Source organism: Talpa europaea, assembly GCF_964194135.1.
Source record: "Talpa europaea genome assembly, chromosome: 9".
Taxonomy (NCBI): domain Eukaryota; kingdom Metazoa; phylum Chordata; class Mammalia; order Eulipotyphla; family Talpidae; genus Talpa; species Talpa europaea.
The window spans coordinates 92,146,154-92,168,396 of NC_140076.1; the positions used below are offsets into that span (position 1 = coordinate 92,146,154).

At 41.0% G+C, this 22,243-nt stretch overlaps 1 protein-coding gene across 7 annotated transcripts in view; it reads left to right on the forward strand.

Annotated features, from left to right (window-relative positions):
- Positions 1–22,243, forward strand: part of TENM2 (teneurin transmembrane protein 2) — a gene marked incomplete at its 5' end in the record, with an annotated part of 889,116 nt that overhangs the window by 543,865 nt on the left and 323,008 nt on the right. For 6 of the 7 annotated variants that reach the window (XM_084243831.1, XM_084243832.1, XM_084243833.1 and 3 more), the window contains one exon: positions 433–642. The exons of the other annotated variant lie outside the window; for it this stretch is intronic. In XM_084243831.1, coding sequence (XP_084099957.1) covers positions 433–642 — 210 coding nt within the window. The remainder of the gene's footprint in view (positions 1–432; positions 643–22,243) is intronic. 7 annotated transcript variants of the gene reach the window in all.

The window sequence follows — 22,243 nt, forward strand, 5'->3', positions numbered from 1 at the left end:
GGGTTTCTTTTTTCTGCACTGGCATCATAAGGAAATGATACTGAACAAAACAGGGTGATTGAAGCACCTGCTGCAGATAGATAGCCACAAGGAAGCGGGGACATACCAGGGAGACAGTGAGATGGAGCAGACCTGGATGAGGACCGTGGTGGGGATGCTGAATGAAGTGAATGCTTCCCAGACTGATTCCATTTGAACTGTGTAGATGTGTATTTCCACTCAGGCTGGTTTTCTGAAATATATAACTACCTGTCATGTACATTTGGTCATTTGGAGCCTGATCAAACCCCCTCGAGATAATACCTCTGGAGCATTCCATTTGGGAGTGAGGGGAAAGTGGATATTGGTATATAAGGTGGTTTCAATGTAACTTTCTCTGGATGCTCTCATGACATTCATGCTGACCTTTGACCCCTCTGTCCTCTCTCCCAGGTCGTCCCATTCCACCTACATCCTCGTCTAGCCTCCTCCCATCTGCTCAGCTGCCTAGCTCCCATAATCCTCCACCCGTTAGCTGCCAGATGCCATTGCTAGACAGCAACACCTCCCATCAAATCATGGACACCAACCCTGATGAGGAATTCTCCCCCAATTCATACCTGCTCAGAGCATGCTCAGGGCCCCAGCAAGCCTCCAGCAGTGGTAAGGAAACTGTGATGTCTGAGTGTGTGGGCTGCATGTGTGCTGTCCTTGTGCCTCCAGCAAAATGACAACTCTGAAACCAGGGCTGGGGAGAAGGTGGTATGGTGAGCACCAAGTTGAAATGCATTTGTTGTTTTGCAGCAATGTAGTTCCAGGTACATTTGTTGAAGGTCACGGTTACTGAAGAGGTATTGCTTCTCCTAACAGGGTGTGGGCCTCCTTCAGTGGCAGGAATTTGCCCAGCGCTGTACAGGAGAGCATGCAGAGTGTGCTTCAAAGGTGAAGTGCACAGAGACAATGGAATATTGAATTTTTGTGTTACGATGTTTCCGGTCACAGCCGAGTGACCCTGGTCACCCTCACACGCCCAGTTTGTGTGCATCTGAGATCCCTTGCCTTTTGATGGTTGACTTTTGACTTCTTCTTCCTCGCTTGTTCAGATGACTTTGTGATTAAAATGTGTTCCCTTGACATGAATACCGAATGTTTTGCCAAGTCTGAAGTGTTTGGGGGTGACCTCTCCTGTAAAACTCGCTACTTGTGCCTCTTCACTTGAATTTAACAAGCTGAGTGTATGGTACCATGATAAATACTGCCTCAAAATCCCCAGTCCTTATGGCTTCCACATTCACAGAGCAAAGTGAGCGGCCCCAGAGGCCTGTCCCACGTCTGAGGATTTTGTGGCTGCAGTCTCAGTTTCCAAACTCTGAGCTGTAGGTGGAATTTCTTCTGTTGATGATGTGTCCATGTGAACATAAACGCGTAATAGCTAGGCTTAAGTACACATGATCCATCAAGAGACAATTGTAGAAATGACTTACTTCTGACCCAAAGGCTTTGGAGTTCCCTTTGGAATTGGCTACTCATAATATTTATTAACATGTCCTGTCAAAAGCAATACAGAATTTTCCATGCCAAGAGGGTTCCTTGATGAAGTTGTATTTTCACTCCATCTAGGAGTGTATGCCACCACTGGTCCCAGCCTCCACCATGAAGGACCTCCTCAATACATTCCAATTGGTTCATCCTGGGGATGGAGTGATGGATTGCTACTTGTGACGGTCCATGCCCTTCTTCAAAGCCAGGCCTGATATATTTAGTAAACTCATATTCTTTTTCCAAAAAAAATTACCTAATCAAATCTCTCATCAAATGAGCAATCCATTGTTGATATTATGAAGGCCTTTAATCTACCATAAATCTTTATTAGAACTCATCAGAGCTTCTAGTTTGAGAGAAATGTGATTATGGCACTCTTAAAATGACATTACATCATTGGGGTGATTGGTTTATCATTTGGAGAAGAGACATCAATCATAACTAGCATAACCACACAGTAAATGAATTCAACCTTTCTACCGCGGAACAATGACACTGTAATTGCTCAAAATCAGGCTTAAAATGAAATCGGAAAATGCTCTTTCTTCAAATATGATGTTAACTTAATGGAATATATTATGAAAAATCATGTTTGAGGAAATTCTATATAATTAAAAATATGTGGAAATATATTCCCTTTTTTCTTTCATTGGAACCTGATTGTAGCTACAGAACCATTTTTTTCAGCTGCAGAGATTATGTTGCATTTAATTGAACTACCCTCGCTTATATTTTGCTGCTTTTTATTTCATACTATGTAATCGTGATGAATATTGTATTATGAAGGACAAGAGGCTTTTGAAATGAGGTGCACCTGCTGATAGCTTTTTAAAAACAGACAATTATTAGGGAGAAAATGAGCTTTTAAAAACTATATCCTTTTATGCAGGTATGGATACCCCAGCAAAGATGATTTCTGTAAGAGGTCAGTTCATGTCTCAGAGTTGTCTAGAATGTTTTCATAGTGACAATGCTGAGAGTGATTTCTTTTCTTCTGATAATTCTATTGGATTGTAAGTTGTTGATAGGGTATTTTGGTTAGTTTTATGTCTAATCAAGACCTCATTTTGGTGGACACAACAGGTCTGTGTGTTGAGAGTCAAATTTATCCATTGTTCATCACTGACACCAATTTGTTTAGCTAACTTAAGATTGATAGCAATTTAAGCTTCCATAGCAGGTGAAAATACCTCAGAAAATTGGAGGGCCCACGTTTATCCCAAACAAGCGCTGTGCTGATCGAATTCTCCACCTTAGGGGTGAAGGCCCAATTGTGTGATACCCTTGTTTTCAATAGATATTTATCTGAGAAACTGTTAAAACTCTGACCAGTGAACAGCCATTCAAAATTCTTGACACTGGCTTAGCTATATGGAGTACAAATTAAATTCAAATATATGTTTCCTCATATGCATTGGGGCGGGGCTGCGCGGGGTGGGCAGACATGCCTGCGTCTGTCTGTCTGTCTTGTGAAATGGATTTGGGGTCCAGGGCAAATTGGGGATTCTATCAAGATCTGAATGCAGTTGCCATGAATTTAAATTTGACATAAAGGTTTGAAAATAGAGTTTGACACAGAGGATGCGAAGTGCAGAGATGCGCCTGGGTGTTCTGAATTGAGTTTGATGAAAGGGGCTGGATTCTTTGGTTGGTGTCATGGTACAAGCAAAGCATCTGTGTGATTGGTTGTGTTGTGTTTAGCTGCTTAATTGTGCAGAATTTTTTTCAGGTTGGCAATGATCTCGTGTTCAGAATATTTGGTACCAGTTTGCTGTTTGTCTCTTTCTTAGGTGAAAGAATACCCCTTTGAATATATTCAACCTATACCTGATTGTTAAAATTTTATTTCCTTCCTCTTTCTTCTCATGTTTTCGTTATTTTCACTCCACATTAGTAAAGTGCATGGTTAGGATGGTCTCCACATACATTCCCTGCCCAAAGAGCCTCTCTGTTCCAAAGAGACAAATCAGACATAAACTGCAGAAGTAAAATATTTTTGACAACATGAAAACCTCCTCAAAGTAACAGCCAAACCTCACCTTTATAGCTTGACTGTCATTATTTTCTATGGCTGCAGTGCATTTTTTAGTGGAGGGTGCTAAAACCTCAACACCTTTGGAGTTAAATTGCTCTAACCCTCAATCTATGCCAATTGAGCAGATAGCCAGGTAAGGCTAGTGAGAAGCTTAGATGAATGTGTTTCCCTTCCCCTTGACCACTTTTTTCCAGGTAGTTGAGCTCTGGCAAGTGGCTCGTCCTGTGTTCTGACCTTTGCCAGGGAGGGCAAGCTCCGGAATGTTTCTTGTGTACAGCAGCATAATTTCAAATCCTGTGAAATAATTCATCTGGAAAAAAAATCTGGATCCCAGCAGCAGTGTAATAGAGGCTCCTGCAGATGAAAGAATGAAACTACCTTCCAAATCAGAATGGGGTGTGTGGTTTGCTCTCAGCATATGGGGCAGAAAATAGATGGGCAGCCACATTGTAATCTAAAACCACTGGCCTGCCTGCCTCTCTTTTCATAAAAAGTTGAGTTTTCGTTTTCTTGCAAGTCTAAATGAAGGATTAGGGAATACTTAGTAGTGACCTCCGACTCTGCAGAAGAATGTAACCAGAATGCTTCTGGCAGGACCCTTCCAGTTGGTTCCATGTAGCAAAGGAGTTGTCCTAGCTTGAGAATCTCAGTTGTAACAGTGATTCAAAGGGGCCCTGGTCCTTCTTTGAAGAGCCACATCATGGTTAATTCTTAATAAAAATTACACATTCAAATCAGCAAGCTTCAGGTTGCCAAGAATTCAGTTGCCTAGCTAATTTCAGGATTGCCTTTTTATCAGGCATCATAAGGCAAAAGAGTTTCATTCATTCATTTATTCCTTTTCTTACACCCCCTCCATGAATTTGTAGCAGCTAACCTTATCCTTTTTTTAACTAGAAAACTACACCTGAATGACACAATAAAGGTAAAGGAAAAATCTAGGGGGTGAAGCACACAGGTAGGCTTATCTATGTAAAGTCCTGTTCTGTTATTTATAATAAACAAACAAAAATAACTTGATTCTAAGCATCCTAGGAACCCAAGCAAAAAAGAAAAGAAAAAAAAAATCACAACTCCCAACACTGCTGATAAAAGCAAATCAATCATTTCAGGGCCATTTTGCATCTCCCCATAGAAACTCCTCTCAAAGTAGATAACGTGTGCTTCCCAGGTGACCACACGTGTGCCGTGTGCTATAGCACACATACTAAAGATCTGCTGTCAGAGGCTCTGGCAGCCTCCCTCCACATAATCCAGAGGATACTTTAAGCAAAAAAAAAAAAAACAATTCTACAAATGTCCCGAGATTGCACAGCCCAAGAACAGAACTTGATGTGATCCATGGATAAACACGAGTCCTTCTAAAGGACCTAAGAAACAGCATGTGCCTTAGACAGTAGACCTTAAACATCGCCGCTCATATTAAATAATTTGTGGGAATTAGCCAACTCTGAGGCCAGAGTCACACTCAGAACCTGGAAAGCAGAAGTCCTATGTTATAAATGTGTCTTGACACACCAAGAAGGGTTAGAATTGATATCCTCTAAGGAAAACCAAAAGCTAAGGCAGCCTTGCTCAGCCTCAGCAGGCCCCTCCCACCAAGGCTACATCTGGGACCTGGAAGAAGAGGGTCCACAGGATTTTTTTTTTTTTAATTTTACATCAGTGAAGCTTCTTCCCCTTATATATTACAGTTTTGGGGGAATCTTTTCCCTCTAACATAAATTCCCTCCTCTTCTTAGGCAGATTAGGCCCACTGTAATTTAATTTAATTCAGGATTTCCTGGATAGCTTAGGGCAACTACTATGCATATTGGTGATTGTACTGAGCTGATAATAGGTTTTTTTTTTTTTTTTTTTTAAGTCCTTGTACATTGTATGCTGTTTATCCCAGCTCTCCTAATGTAGGGCATTTGAACTTCTTTTTTTTTTTTTAAGATAGTACAAGAACTTTATTTTAACATAAATTCCCCTTATACACAAGGAACTATTATTTGAAATAGTTGCTCTCTGGTTTTTAATATTGACTATGGAGTCACTTCGTTGCAAACCCAAAAAGAACTTAGCTCAGCATAAGTTTTAACTTATTCCATTCTTCCCCCTCTCAGTTTCACCCCACCGTGCAGCCTCAGCCCCTCATCCAGATAGCTCCACTGCAGGTTTTTGTGTCAGATCCCTAGAAGTTGTTCCATCAGTATTTGTTAAACCAGTGAATCAACTAATGTCTATAGTTCATTTGATTAATTTACTGCTGTTCATCATGTTGCAGGGAGGGAGGACAGATCAGATTGTCCCAGCTCAGGGGAATATAATTATTTTAGAAAACATATTCAATATACCTATTTTGGGGTTTGCTTTTGTCTGTTTTGAGATACTCAGGGACTTTGTAATGCATCTTTAGAGGAGAAGGTTTTAGAAAGCACTATTCAGACACATCACAACTAGGGCCAGTACATGACCTGGAAGGAGTCCCTGGCTGGCTGGCGTCTCGGTCAGAGGAGAGGCCTGTTTTCACTACTGATTTGGGGCTCAGGACATCAAGTTCCAACATCATTCCCTTTCCCATGTCCGGTTTGTTTTGCGCATGAGCCACATGGTTCCAAGTCCGTCCCTGTCAGCATGGATGTCTGGGTTGGATGTTCAGAGCTGCCTGAAGCCCCTTCTGGGTTCCCTGGCAGTGGTTTAGCCCCAGCTGCCAGATGGGTCCCTGCACACTGGACAGTGTGAGCTGGCTCATGTCTGTGAAAGTCCAAAAATGCTCCCACGCTTCCCCCGAGTGCAGAGTCACATGGGATTTCACCTCAGCCTGTGGTCATTTCTCTCCCTCAGTGCCAGCAACTCCACTAGGCACTTTATTTACTTCATTTGTTTTTCGTTACCCTTACCCTATCCCAATGCAGCAAGGGTGACCAGCACACCCAATTTTATGAATGAGAAAACTGTGATGCAAAGTTCAGTGGGCCTCCCTGGTGGCACAGGGGTTAAGTCTCAGCACTATGAAGCTGTCAGCAACCACTGCATCATGAGTTCGATCCCTGGCCAGGGAGCAACCCACATGGTGCAGCAGACCTCTCCTGTCTCGCCCGCTACTCCCCTCAGCAGTGTGTTTCAGTCAATCTGCCTGTGATGCTCCCCACTCTGGCTCTGGTGATTTCTCTCACCTTCCCACACATCTGGCCTATACCCCGGCTCTTGTATAAATAAATAAATCTTAAAAAACAAAAATGAATACAGCATCATGAGATGCTCTTCCTTTCTCCCCACTGCCTCAATAGCACATGTGACCCCACACTCTTCCCCTGTGCACCCTGGTTCAATAAATTCAGGAGGTCCTTAGAAACTGTGTTTCTACTACTCCCTGCAGGTGACTTTTAGAATCTGGCAAATTTGGGAAGCTTGGATGTGCTGGAAAGCTGGCAAGTACAGGTGGGAGGGCTTACTTTCCAGACCCTGTCCCTTACTCACAGCATTCAATCATCTGTGCCTCAGTTTCCCTATCTGGGAAGGTTGGACATAGGGCAAAAATGTCTCTAAGCTTCCCCTCTTGATCTAATGGTCCATGTTTGTAAATTTCTTGCATTCATATGGACCAGGCTGCCCTGGTATTTGCAGGTCCTCCAACTCCTCTTCCTGGATAATTTGGATTCCACCCCATCTTCTGTTCCATTGGCAAAATTGAGACCTACACAGTCATGCAAAGTCTCCTTGCAGTTTCTCTGCAGAAGCTGAGAAGCTGGGTTTGGAGTCCTATGTTACTAGGTTAAAAATGCTGATGGCAATCCTAGCATCAAGCAGAGAAAGCCTAACTCTTCCAAAACTGACCTGGGTCTCACCCAGAGAGCCTCACAAAGAAAGCCTCACCCTAGCCTCCTAAATAAGGTCCCCTTCCCTGAGAAGTGGAAATTAATAGTTTTTGGAACTCTCTTGACACTGCTAACTGACCCTGCAGAAAAGCAGAGTGTATACCTTGTCTTATTTTCATTTTTGCCATTTTCCAACACACGCTCGCGCGCTCTCTCTCTCTCTCTCTCTCTCTCTCTCTCTCTCTCTCTCTCTCTCTCTCTCTCTCTCTCTCTCTCTCTCTCTCTCTCTCTCGCCATCTCCAGCCAGGCTGGGGTCCCTCTTCTATATCACAATGCAAATGAGCACACAGAAAGATGGACAGGTAATTCCTTCAGAGATGCACAGAACTATTCCTCCTCAGCAAATAATCTTGCTATTGACAAAATTCCCAAGGTCGATAAGCATTGTGTGCATTCTACCTCTCCATCTCTGTCCCTGGCTTCTTGGTACATACAAAAGATGTCTTGGCAAGCCCAGGGACTGGGAGCTATTTGCAACATCTTAACAGTTTCCTGCCCTAAACAATTTTTACTCACAACCTCAACTTCTTCAGAATTCCGTTATATACTACAAATGATTAGAACTCAGTGGCCATTTTAGAACATGGCCCTAGTTCCCTTGTTAGAGAGCTCTCAGTTCTCTGTTGAATAAATATATATTTAAAATCATATAATTATACATCTGATGCAACATTGGTTTACAACGCTGTGTGTGATGGAGAGGGATGGACTCACACTATGGGCCCCCATAGTCCTCTACCGTAATCCATTGTGTCTTCTCCCCACTTTGCTTTATCCTATTTCTCTCCTCTCCCGGTAGCCTCAATTCTACACTCATATTTCTAGGGATTGTTATTGGCTTGATTTTGCCTCAACATTTGTTTTATTTCTCTATAATAAGTGAAAACTACCACATGTAAGTGAAACCATCCAGTGTTTGTCTTTCCCCTTCTGACTTACTTTACTTAGCATTATCCCCTCTACTTCCATCCACATTGTCAAAATGACAAGAGCTCATCTTCTTTTTTATGGGTGAGTAGTATTCCATTGTATATATACAACATTTTCCTAATTCCACTACACCCTTGGGAACTTGCATTGTTTCTCTAACCTGGCTATTGTAAATTGTGCTGTGGTGAACATATAATATAATATATATATATGCATGTATGTATTTAAATTAGTGTTTTTTTTTTCTTTTGGTCCGTACTTAAGAGTGGAATTGCTGGATCATATGGTAGATCTATTTTTAATATTTTGAGAACCTCCATACTGTTTCCATGGGGGAGGGTATCAGTATACATTACCAACAGCAGTGTACATGGGTTCCTTTATCTCCACATTCTCGCCAGCACTTCTTGTTTCCAGTACTTTTGATATGGGGCATTCTCACAGGGCTGAGTTGGTATCTCATTATGACTTTAATTTTCTTTTCCTTGATAAAATTAATTATGAGTACTTTTTCATGTGTCTGCTAGCCATCTGTATGTCTTCTTTGGAGAAGTGTCTGTTTAGCTCTTCTGCCCTTTTTTTGGACTGGGTTATTTGGTTTTAGTTGTTGAATTGTATGAGTTCTTTGTAGATCTTGGATATCTAACACTATGATTGTAGACAACTTACTTTATATCTCAGGTTTTTTCTTCTTTATCTACAAAACAGTATTAAAAGTCTACTACTCCTAAAGTTAGAAACTTTTTTGTGACATTCTGATGCATCTAAATATCTTAAAGGGAAATTTATATATTGGAGCAGATCAGCTTTGAAATTATATATTTTTTTAATTTAACAATTAGTATGGTAAGTTATGCATTTGGAATTTATCATTTTTACCATCTTTCAGGATAAATTCAATAGCATTCATCATAGTCACATTGCTGTGCAACCATCACCAGCACCCATCTCCAGAAGGCCTTCATCCTCCCCTATAGATTCTGTGCTCATTAAACACTAACTCTCCATCTACCCCCTCCCATTTAATTTTTTATCTATTGATTTAACCACTTGCATAAATGAAATCATAGCGTTTTTGTCCTTTTGTGACTGGTTTATTTCACGTCATCTAGAGTCTTTTTTCTTTTTAAAGATTTATTTATTTGTTTGTTTGTTTGTTTGTTTATTTATTTATTTATACAAGCACTGGGTACAGTCAGAAGCGCGGGAGGGTGAGAGAATTCACCAGAGCCAGAGCGGGGAGCAGAGCAGGCAGAATTACCGAAGTACACTGCTGAGGGGAGCAGTGGGCGGCAGGAGAGGTCTGCGCGCCATGTGGGACCCTCGCCCGGTGGCTGGGGATCGAACCAGCGCTGCAGAGGCAGCAACCCAGCGCTCAACCGCTGTGCCACCGGGGAGGCCCCACTTCATCTAGCTTCTTAAAGATTTATCTATGTTATACCATGTGTCAGAATTTCCTTTTTCATGTTGAATAATATTCTTTTGAATGAATCTCATGCATTTTGCTTATTCATTCACCCATCAATGGACTCTTGGATTGTTTCCACCTTTTGTCTATTGTGAATACTGCTGCTGTGAACATGATGTACAAATATCTGTTCAAGTGCTTGCTTTGACTTTTTCTGGGTTTACTCCCAGAAGTGGGCTCACAGAGCCATATGATAATTCTATGTTTATGTTTTGAGGATTTACATAATTTTCCACAGTGGTTATGCCATTTTATATCCTCACCAACAATACAAAAGGGTTCCCATTTCTCTATATTCCTACTAACTCTTGTTATTTTGTTTTTGTTTTCCTTTTTTATAATGGCCATCCTAATAGGTGTGAAGTGGTATCTCATTGTGGCCTTTATTTGCATTTCTGTAATGATTAGTAATGTGAGGTCTTTTCATGCACTTATTGGTAATGCATCTATCTTTGAAGAAATCTGTTCAGGTCTTTTTTCCGTTTTTAATCAAGTTTGCTTATGTTGCTATTGTTCTTTACATACACTGGATATCAGTCACTTATTAGAATATGATTTGCAAATATTCCTCCCTTTCTGAAGTTGCCTTTTCACCCTATTGAGTATTCTTTAATATGAAAAAAATTTTAATTTTGATGTTGTCCAACATTGCTGTTTGTTCTTTTGTTGTTTGTGCTATTAGTGTCATCTAACCAACAATGTTAAGGACTTATTGTAGCCAGTTATATTTTTTAAATTTATTTTTATTTATTTATACAAGCACTGGGTTCAGTCAGAAGCGAAGTGCGGGAGGGTGAGAGAATTCACCAGAGCCAGAGCCAGGAGCAGAGCAGAGCAGGCAGACCGAAGTACACTGCTGAGGGGAGCAGCAGGTGGCAGGAGAGGTCTGTGTGCCATGTGGGACCCTCCTCCAGTGGCCAGGGAGCAGCCTGGGATCGAACTGGCACTGCATAGGCTGCGGGCAGCTTTGCAACCCAGCACTCAACCGCTGCGCCACCGGGGAGGCCCCAGCCAGTTACATTTCTAATGATTTATATGAATGGAAACTCATTTAATCCTTACCACTGAGAATGAGAAAAGTACCTCTTGGTGCTGGCATCTGGCCTGATAGTAACTCTAATGTCTAGGTGCAGTTAGGCGCTACCTGGCATCCTGTTTAGGTCATGGTGCTGTCCCACTGAACTTACACAACCTTACAGAACACCAGCAGTCAACAAGCCCATTCAGTAACGAGGATGACATGAGGTTTATAACTTACAAGGCATATATCTTGCCTAAATAATAAATTATAATCTTGCCTAAATACACTGAAACAGATCACTATCCAAAACACAAAAATATGCAACACTCTTCTTCTCCAGGCTAAAATGAGTGACTGTCTTTCTCTTCACCAAGTGCAGTGTTGCCTTCTTCTAGACAGCCTTTCTTTTTATTTTTTCAATTTATTTTTTTATTTCTATATTCCCCATACAATTGCAACCCCCTGATTTTGACCCCAATTCCTCCTTTCCCTGCCCCCCAAAGTGTGTCACTGGTTCATAGTTGTTTGTTAATTTTGATTTTTTTTCTTTCTTATAGTTATTCTTTTTCCTGGTCTCCTTATTTAGGTTTTCTAGATTCCTGTTATGAGTGAGGTCATCCAGTATTTTTCTTTTTCTTTCTGGCTTATTTCTTTGAGCATGATCCTTTCCAGCTCCAACCATGTTGCTGCAAATTGCATGGGTTTATCTTTTTTGATTGCTGAGTAATATTCCATTGTGTATATGTACCACATCTTCTTGATCCAGTCATCTCTTTTTGGGCATTTGGGTTGTTACCAAAGCTTAGCTATTGTAAATAGTGCTGCTATAAACATAGGTTTGTAGGTGCCCTTTGGAATTAATGTTTCTGTGTACTTTGGGTAAATACCTAGGAGTGGAATTGCTGAATCATATGGAAGCTCTATCTTTATTAGGTTGAGGAATCTCCACACAGCTTTCCATAGTGGTTGGACCAGTTTGCACTCCCACCAGCAGTACAGGAGATTTCCTTTCTCTCCACATCCTCGCCAACATTTGTTGTTGCTCGTTTTTTTAATATGTGCCATTCTCACTGGTGTGAGATGGTATCTCATGGTAGTTTTGATTTGCATTTCCCTGATTGCAAGTAGCGTTGAACATTTTTTCATATGCTTGGTGGCCATTTGTATTCCCTCTTTGGAGAAGTTTCTTTTTAGCTCTTCTGCCCATTTTTGACTGGATTATTTTCTTTGTCTTTGTTGAGTCTCATCAGCTCTTTGTAGATTTTTGTGATCAGTCCTTTATCTTTAGTGTTGGATGCAAAAATGTTCTCCCAGTCAGTGGGGTTTCTCTTTGTTTTTGTTATTGTCTCTTTTGCTGTGCAGAAGCTCTTTAATTTGATGTAGTCCCAGCTGTTTATCTCTGCCTTCACTATTACTGCTTTGGGTGATGCGTCTGTAAAGATGTCTTTGAGGTGCATGTCATGTAGTAGTTTGCCTATATTTCTTTCTATATATTTTATGGTTTCAGGTCCTATGTCTAGTTCTTTAATCCATTTTGAGTTGGTTTTTGTGCATAGTGTGAGGTAGTAGTCAAGCTTCATTCTTTTGCATGTAGTGACCCAGTTTTCCCAGCACCATTTATTGAACAAACTTTCTTTGCTCCAGTGCATATTCTTTGCTCCTTTGTCAAAGATTAGTTGACCATAGATCTGTGGGTTTATTTCTGGGTTTTCTATTTGGTTCCATTGGTCCACGTATCTGTTCTGGTTCCAATACCATGCAGTTTTGATTATTATGGTTTTGTAGTATAGTTTGAAATCTGGGAGCATGATGCCTCCATTTCCTTCTTTTTTTTCAGGAGGGTTTTGGCTATTCGGGGTTTTTGGTGGCTCCATATGAATTTCATCAATATTTTTTCTATTTCTTTGAAGAATGACATTGAAATTGTAATTGGAATAGCATTGAATCTATAGGTTGCTTTTGGTAGGATGGCCATTTTGATAATGTTAATTCTTCCGATCCATGAGCAGGGGATGTCTTTCCATTTCTTTGTGTCTATTTCTATTTCTTTTAACAGTGTTTTATAGTTTTCTTTTATAGAGCCTTTACTTCTTTTGCTAGGTTTATTCCCAAGTATTTGATTTTTTTTGTTTCAGTAATAAAAGGAATGGTTTTCTTGATTTCTTCTTCTTCAGATTTATTGTTTGTGTATAGGAAGGCCTCTGATTTTTGTGCATTGATTTTGTGTCCTGCCACTTTACTAAACTGATTGATTAGTTTAATTAGTTTTTCTGTGGAGTTTTTGGGGTTCTCTATGTATATTATCACATCGTCCACAAATAGTGATAGTTTGACTTCTTCCTTGCCTTTTTGGATTCCTTGTATGTTTTTCTCTTGTCTTATTGCTCTGGCTAGGACTTCCAGTATTAGACAGCCCTTCTTATAGGTAAAAATGCATTGGCATTCCATTGTAGAACTACCTCCATTTTCTGACAGCATCAATTCATAGTGACATTTCCTTGAGTCCTCCGTAATCAGCTAATACAGTCTTTTGTCACATCTCTCTATGGAAGCACCCCAAAGTGCCTAATTGTGCATCTCTTCCTCCTTTCAGTGATTAGCTAATAAACCTAACTTTGTTTGACAGGAGTGTGATCCCAGAAGTGTTTTGACTGGAGGGCAATGACACATTATACTGTGAGTTGGTGATATTACTGCTGCTTTACAGATGGGAAAACTGTGGCACAGAGAGGTTAAGTAACTTGCCCAAGGATGCATTGTAATTAAGCAGTATAATAGAAACCCGGTACAAAGTAATCAGCCTCCAGAGTGATAAGTATATATAAATATAAGTAGATTTTTAAAAGACAACTCCAGGGGAGAATATAATTCAAGAGAGTAAAAAAAAAAAAATAGGCATCATTTACTACTGGGCTCAATTGTGTATAGTTTTTACATGGCATTGTAACATTAACATTTAATAATAATGTAAGCATTATATCAGGCAAATGGGGGAGAAGGTACATGTGTGGATTTAGCAGGCAGCAGAAAAAGCCTGTGTCTATATCATCAGTAGTGAGAAGTTACTAGATAATGTCTAAAATCAACAATGAAAGGAATAACAGCAAAACACGTTATTTATTGTCCTGGAAATAAATACTGAAATAATGAACTAAAAAAAAAAAAAGGAAAGGAAAATGTGGTTGTCTCTGGAAAGGAAGAAATCAGTGGTTGTGATGGCAAAGGATTGCTATTTTTCAGCCAGTAGAACTATTTGATCTTTAAACTATGTATTATTTTCTTTGGATGGTCAGGGGGAAAAAAAGGAGAAAAGATAATATACTGAGCATGCAAAATACTTAATACAGTGTTAGAACCCCAAAATTGTACATGTTTAATATTCTCAGTCATATTTTCATTCAAGAAGGATGTATTGACTAGGGGCCTGTAGGCTTGAGATGAGACCAGGTACTACAAACTTTTCACTGAATCTTTAGATTTGTCTGTATCTGCTTCTGTTGATGAAGGAGCCCTGTGGAGTTGTTAGGATTTTAGTTCTTTATCCCAACTCAACACCCCCCAGACTTGCTGAAAAATCCCAGGCTTAGGATGACATGAGAAAAAGAAGACACCATAAGTACTGCTCCTCCTCATTATGAGCCTAGTATCTATCTAATGACAGGTTGCATCTTCCCGCCAAAGCTTTCCAAACCAACTCCACCCAACTCCAGCCAGAGTCAGAACTGCACAACAGTCTGATAGTCTGCCTTATTCAATTTAGCACCTCATTACGTTCTGATTTGTAATATTCTCTTGGTATTTCATGCATGTAAGTCACTTGTGTCAACATTAAATTGCTACCACTTAAAGACAAGGGTCATTTCTTTGGTCTTTTTGTTTCATTTAGCACTTGGGCCATGAGCCCAAGATATGCTTGTTGCACTGGCTTCACAAGGACAATGGTAGATCCGGGTAATGAGAAGGTAGATACATCCCTACACAGGTTTTCTGACTTGGGTCTGTTGACTGACAGTCATTATATCTGAGATCATCTATGTTTGTGGGTATGAGCCTGGTCATTCTTTGGGAGAAAAGGCACCATAAGGTGCCTTATGAGGTACAGGTTTGTTTGAACCATTGTTTTTCTTGCATGTGAGGAATATTTCTCTCTTCATTTTTTTCAGTCATATTTTATTTTTTTAAAGATTATTTATGCATACAAGAGTGGGGGTGCAGGCCAGAGATGCGAGGAAGGGGGTGAGAGGATTCACCAGAGACAGAATGGCAAGCAGAACAGGCAGATTGAATGAAATATACTGCTGAGGGGAGCAGCGGGCGAAACGGGGGAGGTCTGCTGCGCCATGTGTGTCACCTCCCTGGTTGGGGTTCGACCTTGTGTTGCAGTGACTGTGGATAACTTCATAGTGCTGCGTGTTAACCCCTTATGCCACCAGGGAGACCCTCAGTCTTATTTTAGTAGCTACTCTCCTGAGTTGATGGTACTTTTGAGATAGTTAATTTTATTGATATGTTTTTGGTGGTTCACTTATAACATAGGGAGCAAGCCTAGTAAATGCTGGCGTTGGCATCCATGGAAGGTTTCTAAGACCACTGTCACAAGCTTCTACAAACTGGGTGACTTAAAACAACAATTATTATCTTAACAGTTCAAGAAGCTAAAAGTCCAAAGTTAAAATATTAGCTGGATCAGGCTCTCACAAAAACTTTAGGAAAGAATACTTCCTTGCTGCTTCTTGATCTGGTGCTTAGCTCTCCCCTTTAGAGAAATTTTCAAAGGGAAATTTCTTGAAAGAGTTTTCTATCCTTTCTGTCTTCTCACCTCCCACATACTCTGCAACCAACCATTTTTACTGACTTGGTAACTACTTTTACCATATTCACAAATGCCTGTTGTTTGCTAAATTTAGTAAACATTTCTTTGTCATATATTGCACTTCCGTCCTTGACTGCTTCTTCCTGGTTGGGATGCCCTTTCCTCTGGCATGTATGTCAAAGAGCTCTCATTCCTATGTTTCTGGCCCCTTCTGTCTTTCTATGGGTGCCTCCTACTCTGTTTATCCCTTAAATGTCAGGGTCTCCAGAAGTTCAAGTTCAGGCTGTTTTTTGTTTGCTTTTTTGCTATGTGTGCTTTCCCATGGGTGATCATCTACAATTATAATTAAAATTGCTATCTATGAGTTTATGATCCTGCTGTATATTTCTCCAGATGAAATCTTTTATCCAAAATATCTAAATGGGGCCTCCCCTGGTGGCGAAGCGGTTGAGCTCTGGGCTGCGAAGCTGCCCACAGCCTCTGCAAGCGCCGATTCAATCCCCGGCCACCAGCGAGGGTCCCACATGGCACAGCAGACCTCTCCTGCAGTGCCCGCTGCTCCCCTCAGCAGGGTATTACATCAGTCTGCCTGTTGTGTTCCCTGTTCTGGAACTGGTGAATTCTCTCACCTTCCCACGCTTCTGACTATACCCAGTGCTTGAATGAATGAATGAATGAATGAATAAATAAAATCTTTAAAAAAAAATTTAAATGTCCCTAGGTATTTCCACTAGGATATCCAATAGCCAACTGAAATATGACAGATCTGAAATGAAACTCAACACATCCCAAACACAGTTCTTCCATTTGGTTTGCCTCTGACATTTTCATCTCAGTGCATGCCTGCCCTATTACCTAATCAGTTGCTCAAGCCAGGAATCTTCTAACCATCCTTCCGCTTCCTCTTTTGTAGCTAGAATAAATTTCCAAACCCTATCAGTTTATCACTCTTAATTATTGTTTTGTTAAAGATTTATTTTATTTATTATGCATACAAGAGCTGGGGCGTGGACCAGAGGTGTGGGAGGTGAGAAGATTTGCCAGAGACCGAGTGGGGAGCAGAACAGACAGATCCACTGAAATACACTGCTGAGGGGAGCAGTGGGCAAGACAGGAGAGGTCTGCTGCACCATGCGGGTATCTCCCTGGCCAGCAGGGGATCTAGCTCGTGTTACAATGGCTGCTGACAGTGTCATAGCACTGAGACTTAACCCCTTGAGCCACCAGGGAGGCCCTCACCATGCTCTTTGCATTCAACATTTAATTAAAGTTTTTAGAAAACAAGGACCATACCTCTGTATCACATTTTGCTCTATACACTTACTCTTGCTTGGTGCTTGGCACAGAGCTGATGCTCCGTAAATATTAGGTGCATGGAGGAAAGGTGTGCAGAGAGTATCTGCAAGATTGATCCAAAATTGGGCCTCCCTGGTGATGCAAGGGGTTAAGATGCAGCACTATAAGCTATCAGCAGTGACTGCAGCACAAGTTTGATCCCTGGCCAGGCAGCTACCCACATGGTGCAGTAGACCTCTCCTATCTCACCTGCTGCTCCTCTTAGCAGATCTGCCTGCTCTGCTCCCACTCTCTCTGGTGAATCCTCTCATCCCCACACTTCTGGCCTGTACTCCAGTCCTTGTATGCATAAATAAAAATAAATCTTTAAAAAAAATTTAAAAAAAGAATGATCCAAGAAAGTCATGGGGACAGACTCTGACTCCCAGGCTGTTGGCTTCATTCTGGATTAGGATGGTAAAGAATTAAGAACACAATGACAGCTAATGAAATAGTGCAGAATATATGGCAGAGAAAGCAGGAAGGATTCAAAGAAAACCAATATGCTAGCTAATATTTAAACTATAGACTTCGAATCAACCAGGGGTGTTTAGAACAACTACTTTGTACGGTACTATAAAGTGTAGTGCAAGCCTTTCTTCTGATTCCCCTTATGCCAGTCCCAACCCTCTCCTTTGTCACTTTCCATCAAACCTTTTGTTTTATGATTTCTGTCACCTATTATCCTTATTCCTTTCTGGTGTTTGTAAAGCCAAAATCTGGGGTAGGGACAGACGCATTCTTGATACTGGTAAGCACTTAAGGATGGTAGGCACTTAAGTAGTTATTTAAATTAATGTTTTCTGTTAGAGTTGTATTTTAGTGGAAAACAATAATTGTTTCTAAGAAAGCATCTTGGAGTTGAACCAATTCTATCAGTAAACAACCTTGGGAAGCTAACGAATAAAAGCAATGAGCATTAGTTCTTCTCCCCTCTTCCTCTCCAAAGACCGACTTTGCATCCCTTCATCTAAAAAAAAAAAAAAACTATGCTGATGGTTTGCATCTTTTCAACACCACAGTAGAACGGGCATTGCCCCTCTGCAAAAACTCTCCAAGTTAATGTTTATCACATTTCCCACCATCCACCCTTCCTTGGGATCTACAGTGATGCACCTGTGTACAGTACGACCTTACAAACCCCTGCTTGTGAATCGTGCTGATGTCCAGCCATGGAGTGAGGGGTGGGGGCGGGACTCATATCCCTGCGTGCCGGCTGCCCAGATCGTTCCACAATGCATTTGGTGGCATTCACACTTGACTGGCACCGCATTTCAATCTGTTCCATCTGATTGGATACTGTGTTTTCTTCCCGTCTGTGGTAATGGAGCACTCTTTCTGAGTTCCCAAGGTTATTTTCATCTCAATGACCTTTTTCATGGGGGTGGGGGGTGGGAGTAGAAAGGGAGGCTCCTCACCATTCCCAAGCCCTCTTTGTTTTAAAAAAATGAGAGCAATTTGTTTTAAAAAATGAGAAGAGATAGGATGGCACACCACCTATTTAAATATTACGATGCTGGGTGTGTGATTTCTTCTGTCAACCTGTGCACCTTCTCTTAAAGACTGAAACTGGTTAGAATATAAGAGATTGAGGATCAGTTGTGGAAATAATTCACAGGGAGGGGAAAGAAGTCTTATGACACTGAGCAGACTTGACCTTTCTGCACCTCTTTATTGATCTGAAATTGCCAAAAGGGTTCAGAAGATAAAAAGAATCTGAAACAAAGAAAATCATGGGGAAGCAGAAAGAGCCCTGGAGACTGATGGTGCCACCGAATCAGAATCCCAATCCTACTAAGCTCTCACATGTTACCTGAGCAGTCATTTCTCCTCTGGGATTTCCCCATTTTTTTCTTTCTGTAGTTTTCGGTCAGATGATTTAAATTGGCTCTTTTAACTTCAAATATCATAATTCTAAGAAAAGAGAAAGAGTTGCAGCACTTCCAAGAATGTCTTGAGTCGCTGATTTTGCCACCTCTCTTAAAAAACACATAGTTTTTTGCCACCCTAAGATAACATAATGAGTCCATTATTCCTTTTGAGATTGGTGGTGATATGGATGAGGATGAGGATAGTAGGGATGCAATGATGATATGAAATAATCATCATTACTTATATTTGTATAGCATTGTGTATTTTAAGGAACCTGCTCATGTACATTGTTCCAAAGATTGTGGTATCTGGCCCTTGAGCAAGTGGGTTTGCAAACCCGGTTGTTTTGTCCTTGCTGGTGTTTTACAAATGCTTTTATCTTAATGATCACATTTTAAAAATCAGGATGTTTTGCATAGACATTATATTCCTGTCTTTCTTAGTATAGCAACAAATCTAATATTACCACCTGTACTATATCATACCCTAAAATAACCACAGCCAAGTAGAGGCAGCCCATTTTAGATGGGACAGACACTTTGCATTTACTCCTCTGTGTGATTTTCATGACTTCTGTGGATGTTTGAATTTGTGCTGATGCCCAGCCATGGAGTAAGGGGTAGGGGGTAGGACCTAAAAGCATCAATGATAGTGATAATAACAGTGCTGCTGCTGATGGTGGTGATGGTGCTGGTGATGGTGATGGTGCAGGTGCTGGTGGTGATGGTGGTGGTGATGGGAATGGTGATGATTCCAACATTGTCATTCATATTAGTCTCCCAGCTGATAGTGCCTTTAGAAAACACTGTTATAGACATTATCAATTTAAGAGCCCATCACTACTATGTGGTGAGACAGTCATAAGGGGAAGTATTAACAGAGAAAAGATTTGAGAGTCAGAAATCTCAATTGATTTACCAGTGGCCAGTACTTTGTCTCTGGTGGTCTCAGATATTCTACCACCAAGACCTTCTTTTATTATTATCTCCTGCATACCCAGGGTTTACTAGGACTTTAACTATTCACATGTATTAAGTCACAGTTTTTCCTCATTTTGTGCTACATGAAGGGCACATAGATAGATAGACGGATAGATTGGTAGGTAGGTAGGTAGGTAGGTAGGTAGGTAGGTAGGTAGGTAGGTAGGTAGATAGATAGATAATGTAATTCCAAACTATTGGTTTGTTTTAACATACTGAACTCATAGAATTCTTGTGCCTTTGGCTTATACTACCCCAAAATATCCTTTTACCTTCATGACTGATTTCCCCTAAGCTACCACTAGCTTAATCAATGACGTTTCAACTACTATCTAACCTCTACTCTCAGTAATAAGCTTAATTTATTTACCTACTAAGATTAGAACTGCTAATGGGCATATTCTTTGGATCCTTTGTACAATTGCTCTAGTTTTCTATGCCTTCCTAAGTGAACTTAGCAACAAGTGTGTACAGTTAAGAGGAAGGAAAGCTTACGTGGGTCAGGAAAGGGTTAGCCGAGTTTTAGGGAGCCTGGATCAAATAATCTTACAACATTGCTGAGTTTTATGCTGGTCTGCTAAGGTCAGTGCTGAGGCAGCTGAAGGAAAATAATTCAAACTCAAGTTTTTAGTTGTTGTTTGTGACATGGGAGGATATAACAGGAGCTTGCATCCCTTCTGGTTCCAATGTTAGTTCTCAGCAGCCGGCAACTGTCAGCACGTTTTGATTAAATACCCACAGTATGTCCCTGTGTCACAGGTGCTGGCCATTGCCTGGGTTTGAAAGGCCATGGTCACAGCAGAGCCAGCTCCCTTGGCTGCCTTCTGGCATTCTGTGTGACACTGATGAGTTCTGCAGCTCTGCCACTCTGCTGGCCCTGACTTGCCCGTGTCCTCAGAGCAGAACAAGATCAGGATGAGATTCCTTTTCCAAAACAACCCAGAGGCTTGTAAAGTTTGATTTGGCTCTAGCCTGCTTTGGGAAAGATTGAAACTTTTAACAAAGTGAATTTCCCATGCTGAGTAAATTCTATTTATATTTCACTGTATTTGCTGTAAGACACCTCAAGTTCTTTGTAAAAGAGACTAGCAAGAGAGATAAATAAATAGGATATTTTCTTGATTGTAAGTTGACATTGATGGCGGGCACACGGGGCACTTAATTACAGCATCTCATGGGAGAAAAATAAAGAAGTGTCACATTAAACATGCATAGACATCGTGAGTCCTAATTTCAGGAACATTAAATGTGAGAAACTATTTCCCAGGATGCAGAAAACATACCACATAAGCCAAACACGTTTCTTTGTAACTACAGAATATCGATGCCCAGCTCACATCCATGCCCAGAGCTGTATGCTTTGCAAAACCTGCATCACATTACGTTGATTTCCTGCAAAACAGCCTTATGTTGCAGTGCAACTGAGCTGCGAAAGGGAGCTCTACATGGGACTGTTTTCCTTCCTGAGGGGAAGAACCAAGTAAGTGGCATACCCAGCTGTCAGGAGGTCACACAGGGAGCTTACTGGGGATGGCACACACATCCAAAATCCAGTGCACAGCTACCTGGGGTGGAGATGCTGTCATTTTGAAAACCTATTATGTTTCAGAGGTCCAGCTTGCATAAAGCGCTTGAGAAATGTTTCCCCAATAAGGGAAAAGGTGAAGTCCTGTGTCCTTATTTTGCCTCCATCATAGTCCTGAAAAACTCTCTCTTAAGAGTGCCAATGTCTCTGCCTTATTCCCTTTTCCATTTGGACTATTGTTACCTTGGGCAAGTTCTTTAATTAACTTCTCTGTTTTAGTCTCACCATTTATAACACAAGGATAATTATTCGTCAAGATGATGTGGGGGGGGGTGTCTCTCCTTTGCACAGTGAGAAGAAGGTCTGCACCATATCGTAGCTTATTAATAGTTATGACACCCCACCTGGACAGGGGACCAAGCAGTCCCCCCCTAGAACCCAGAACCTTGGTTCAGATTCCCTCATTAAACCTGACATTAACTCTGAGATTTAACTGGAGGCTGTGCTAAGGGAGAGCATTGTCTCCTTGGTGGGTTCCATTTTCTCTTCCTGCCTTTTTACCCCTCATCAAGACATCTTCTACATAACTGGACACTGGACTCCTCAGCAGTGGCCAGCTTTTATATTCCCAAAAGAAACTCAACATGGACTGGTGTCTCCGTAGCTACTCAGACCAAAACATTGTGCAATAAAAAAAACGTTCACATACTCCAGGTCCAGGGCGTAGACATTCATTTCCATGGCCCTTCTCCCTCCAAAATTGGTTGCGCCAGTTCAAGGCTGGATAATAGCTGTGAGAAAAGCAATCTCAGAAAAGTTAGAGCACACACTTTAGCTTCGTACATCGTAGTAGAAAATTCCGCTCACAAAGCGACAAGGC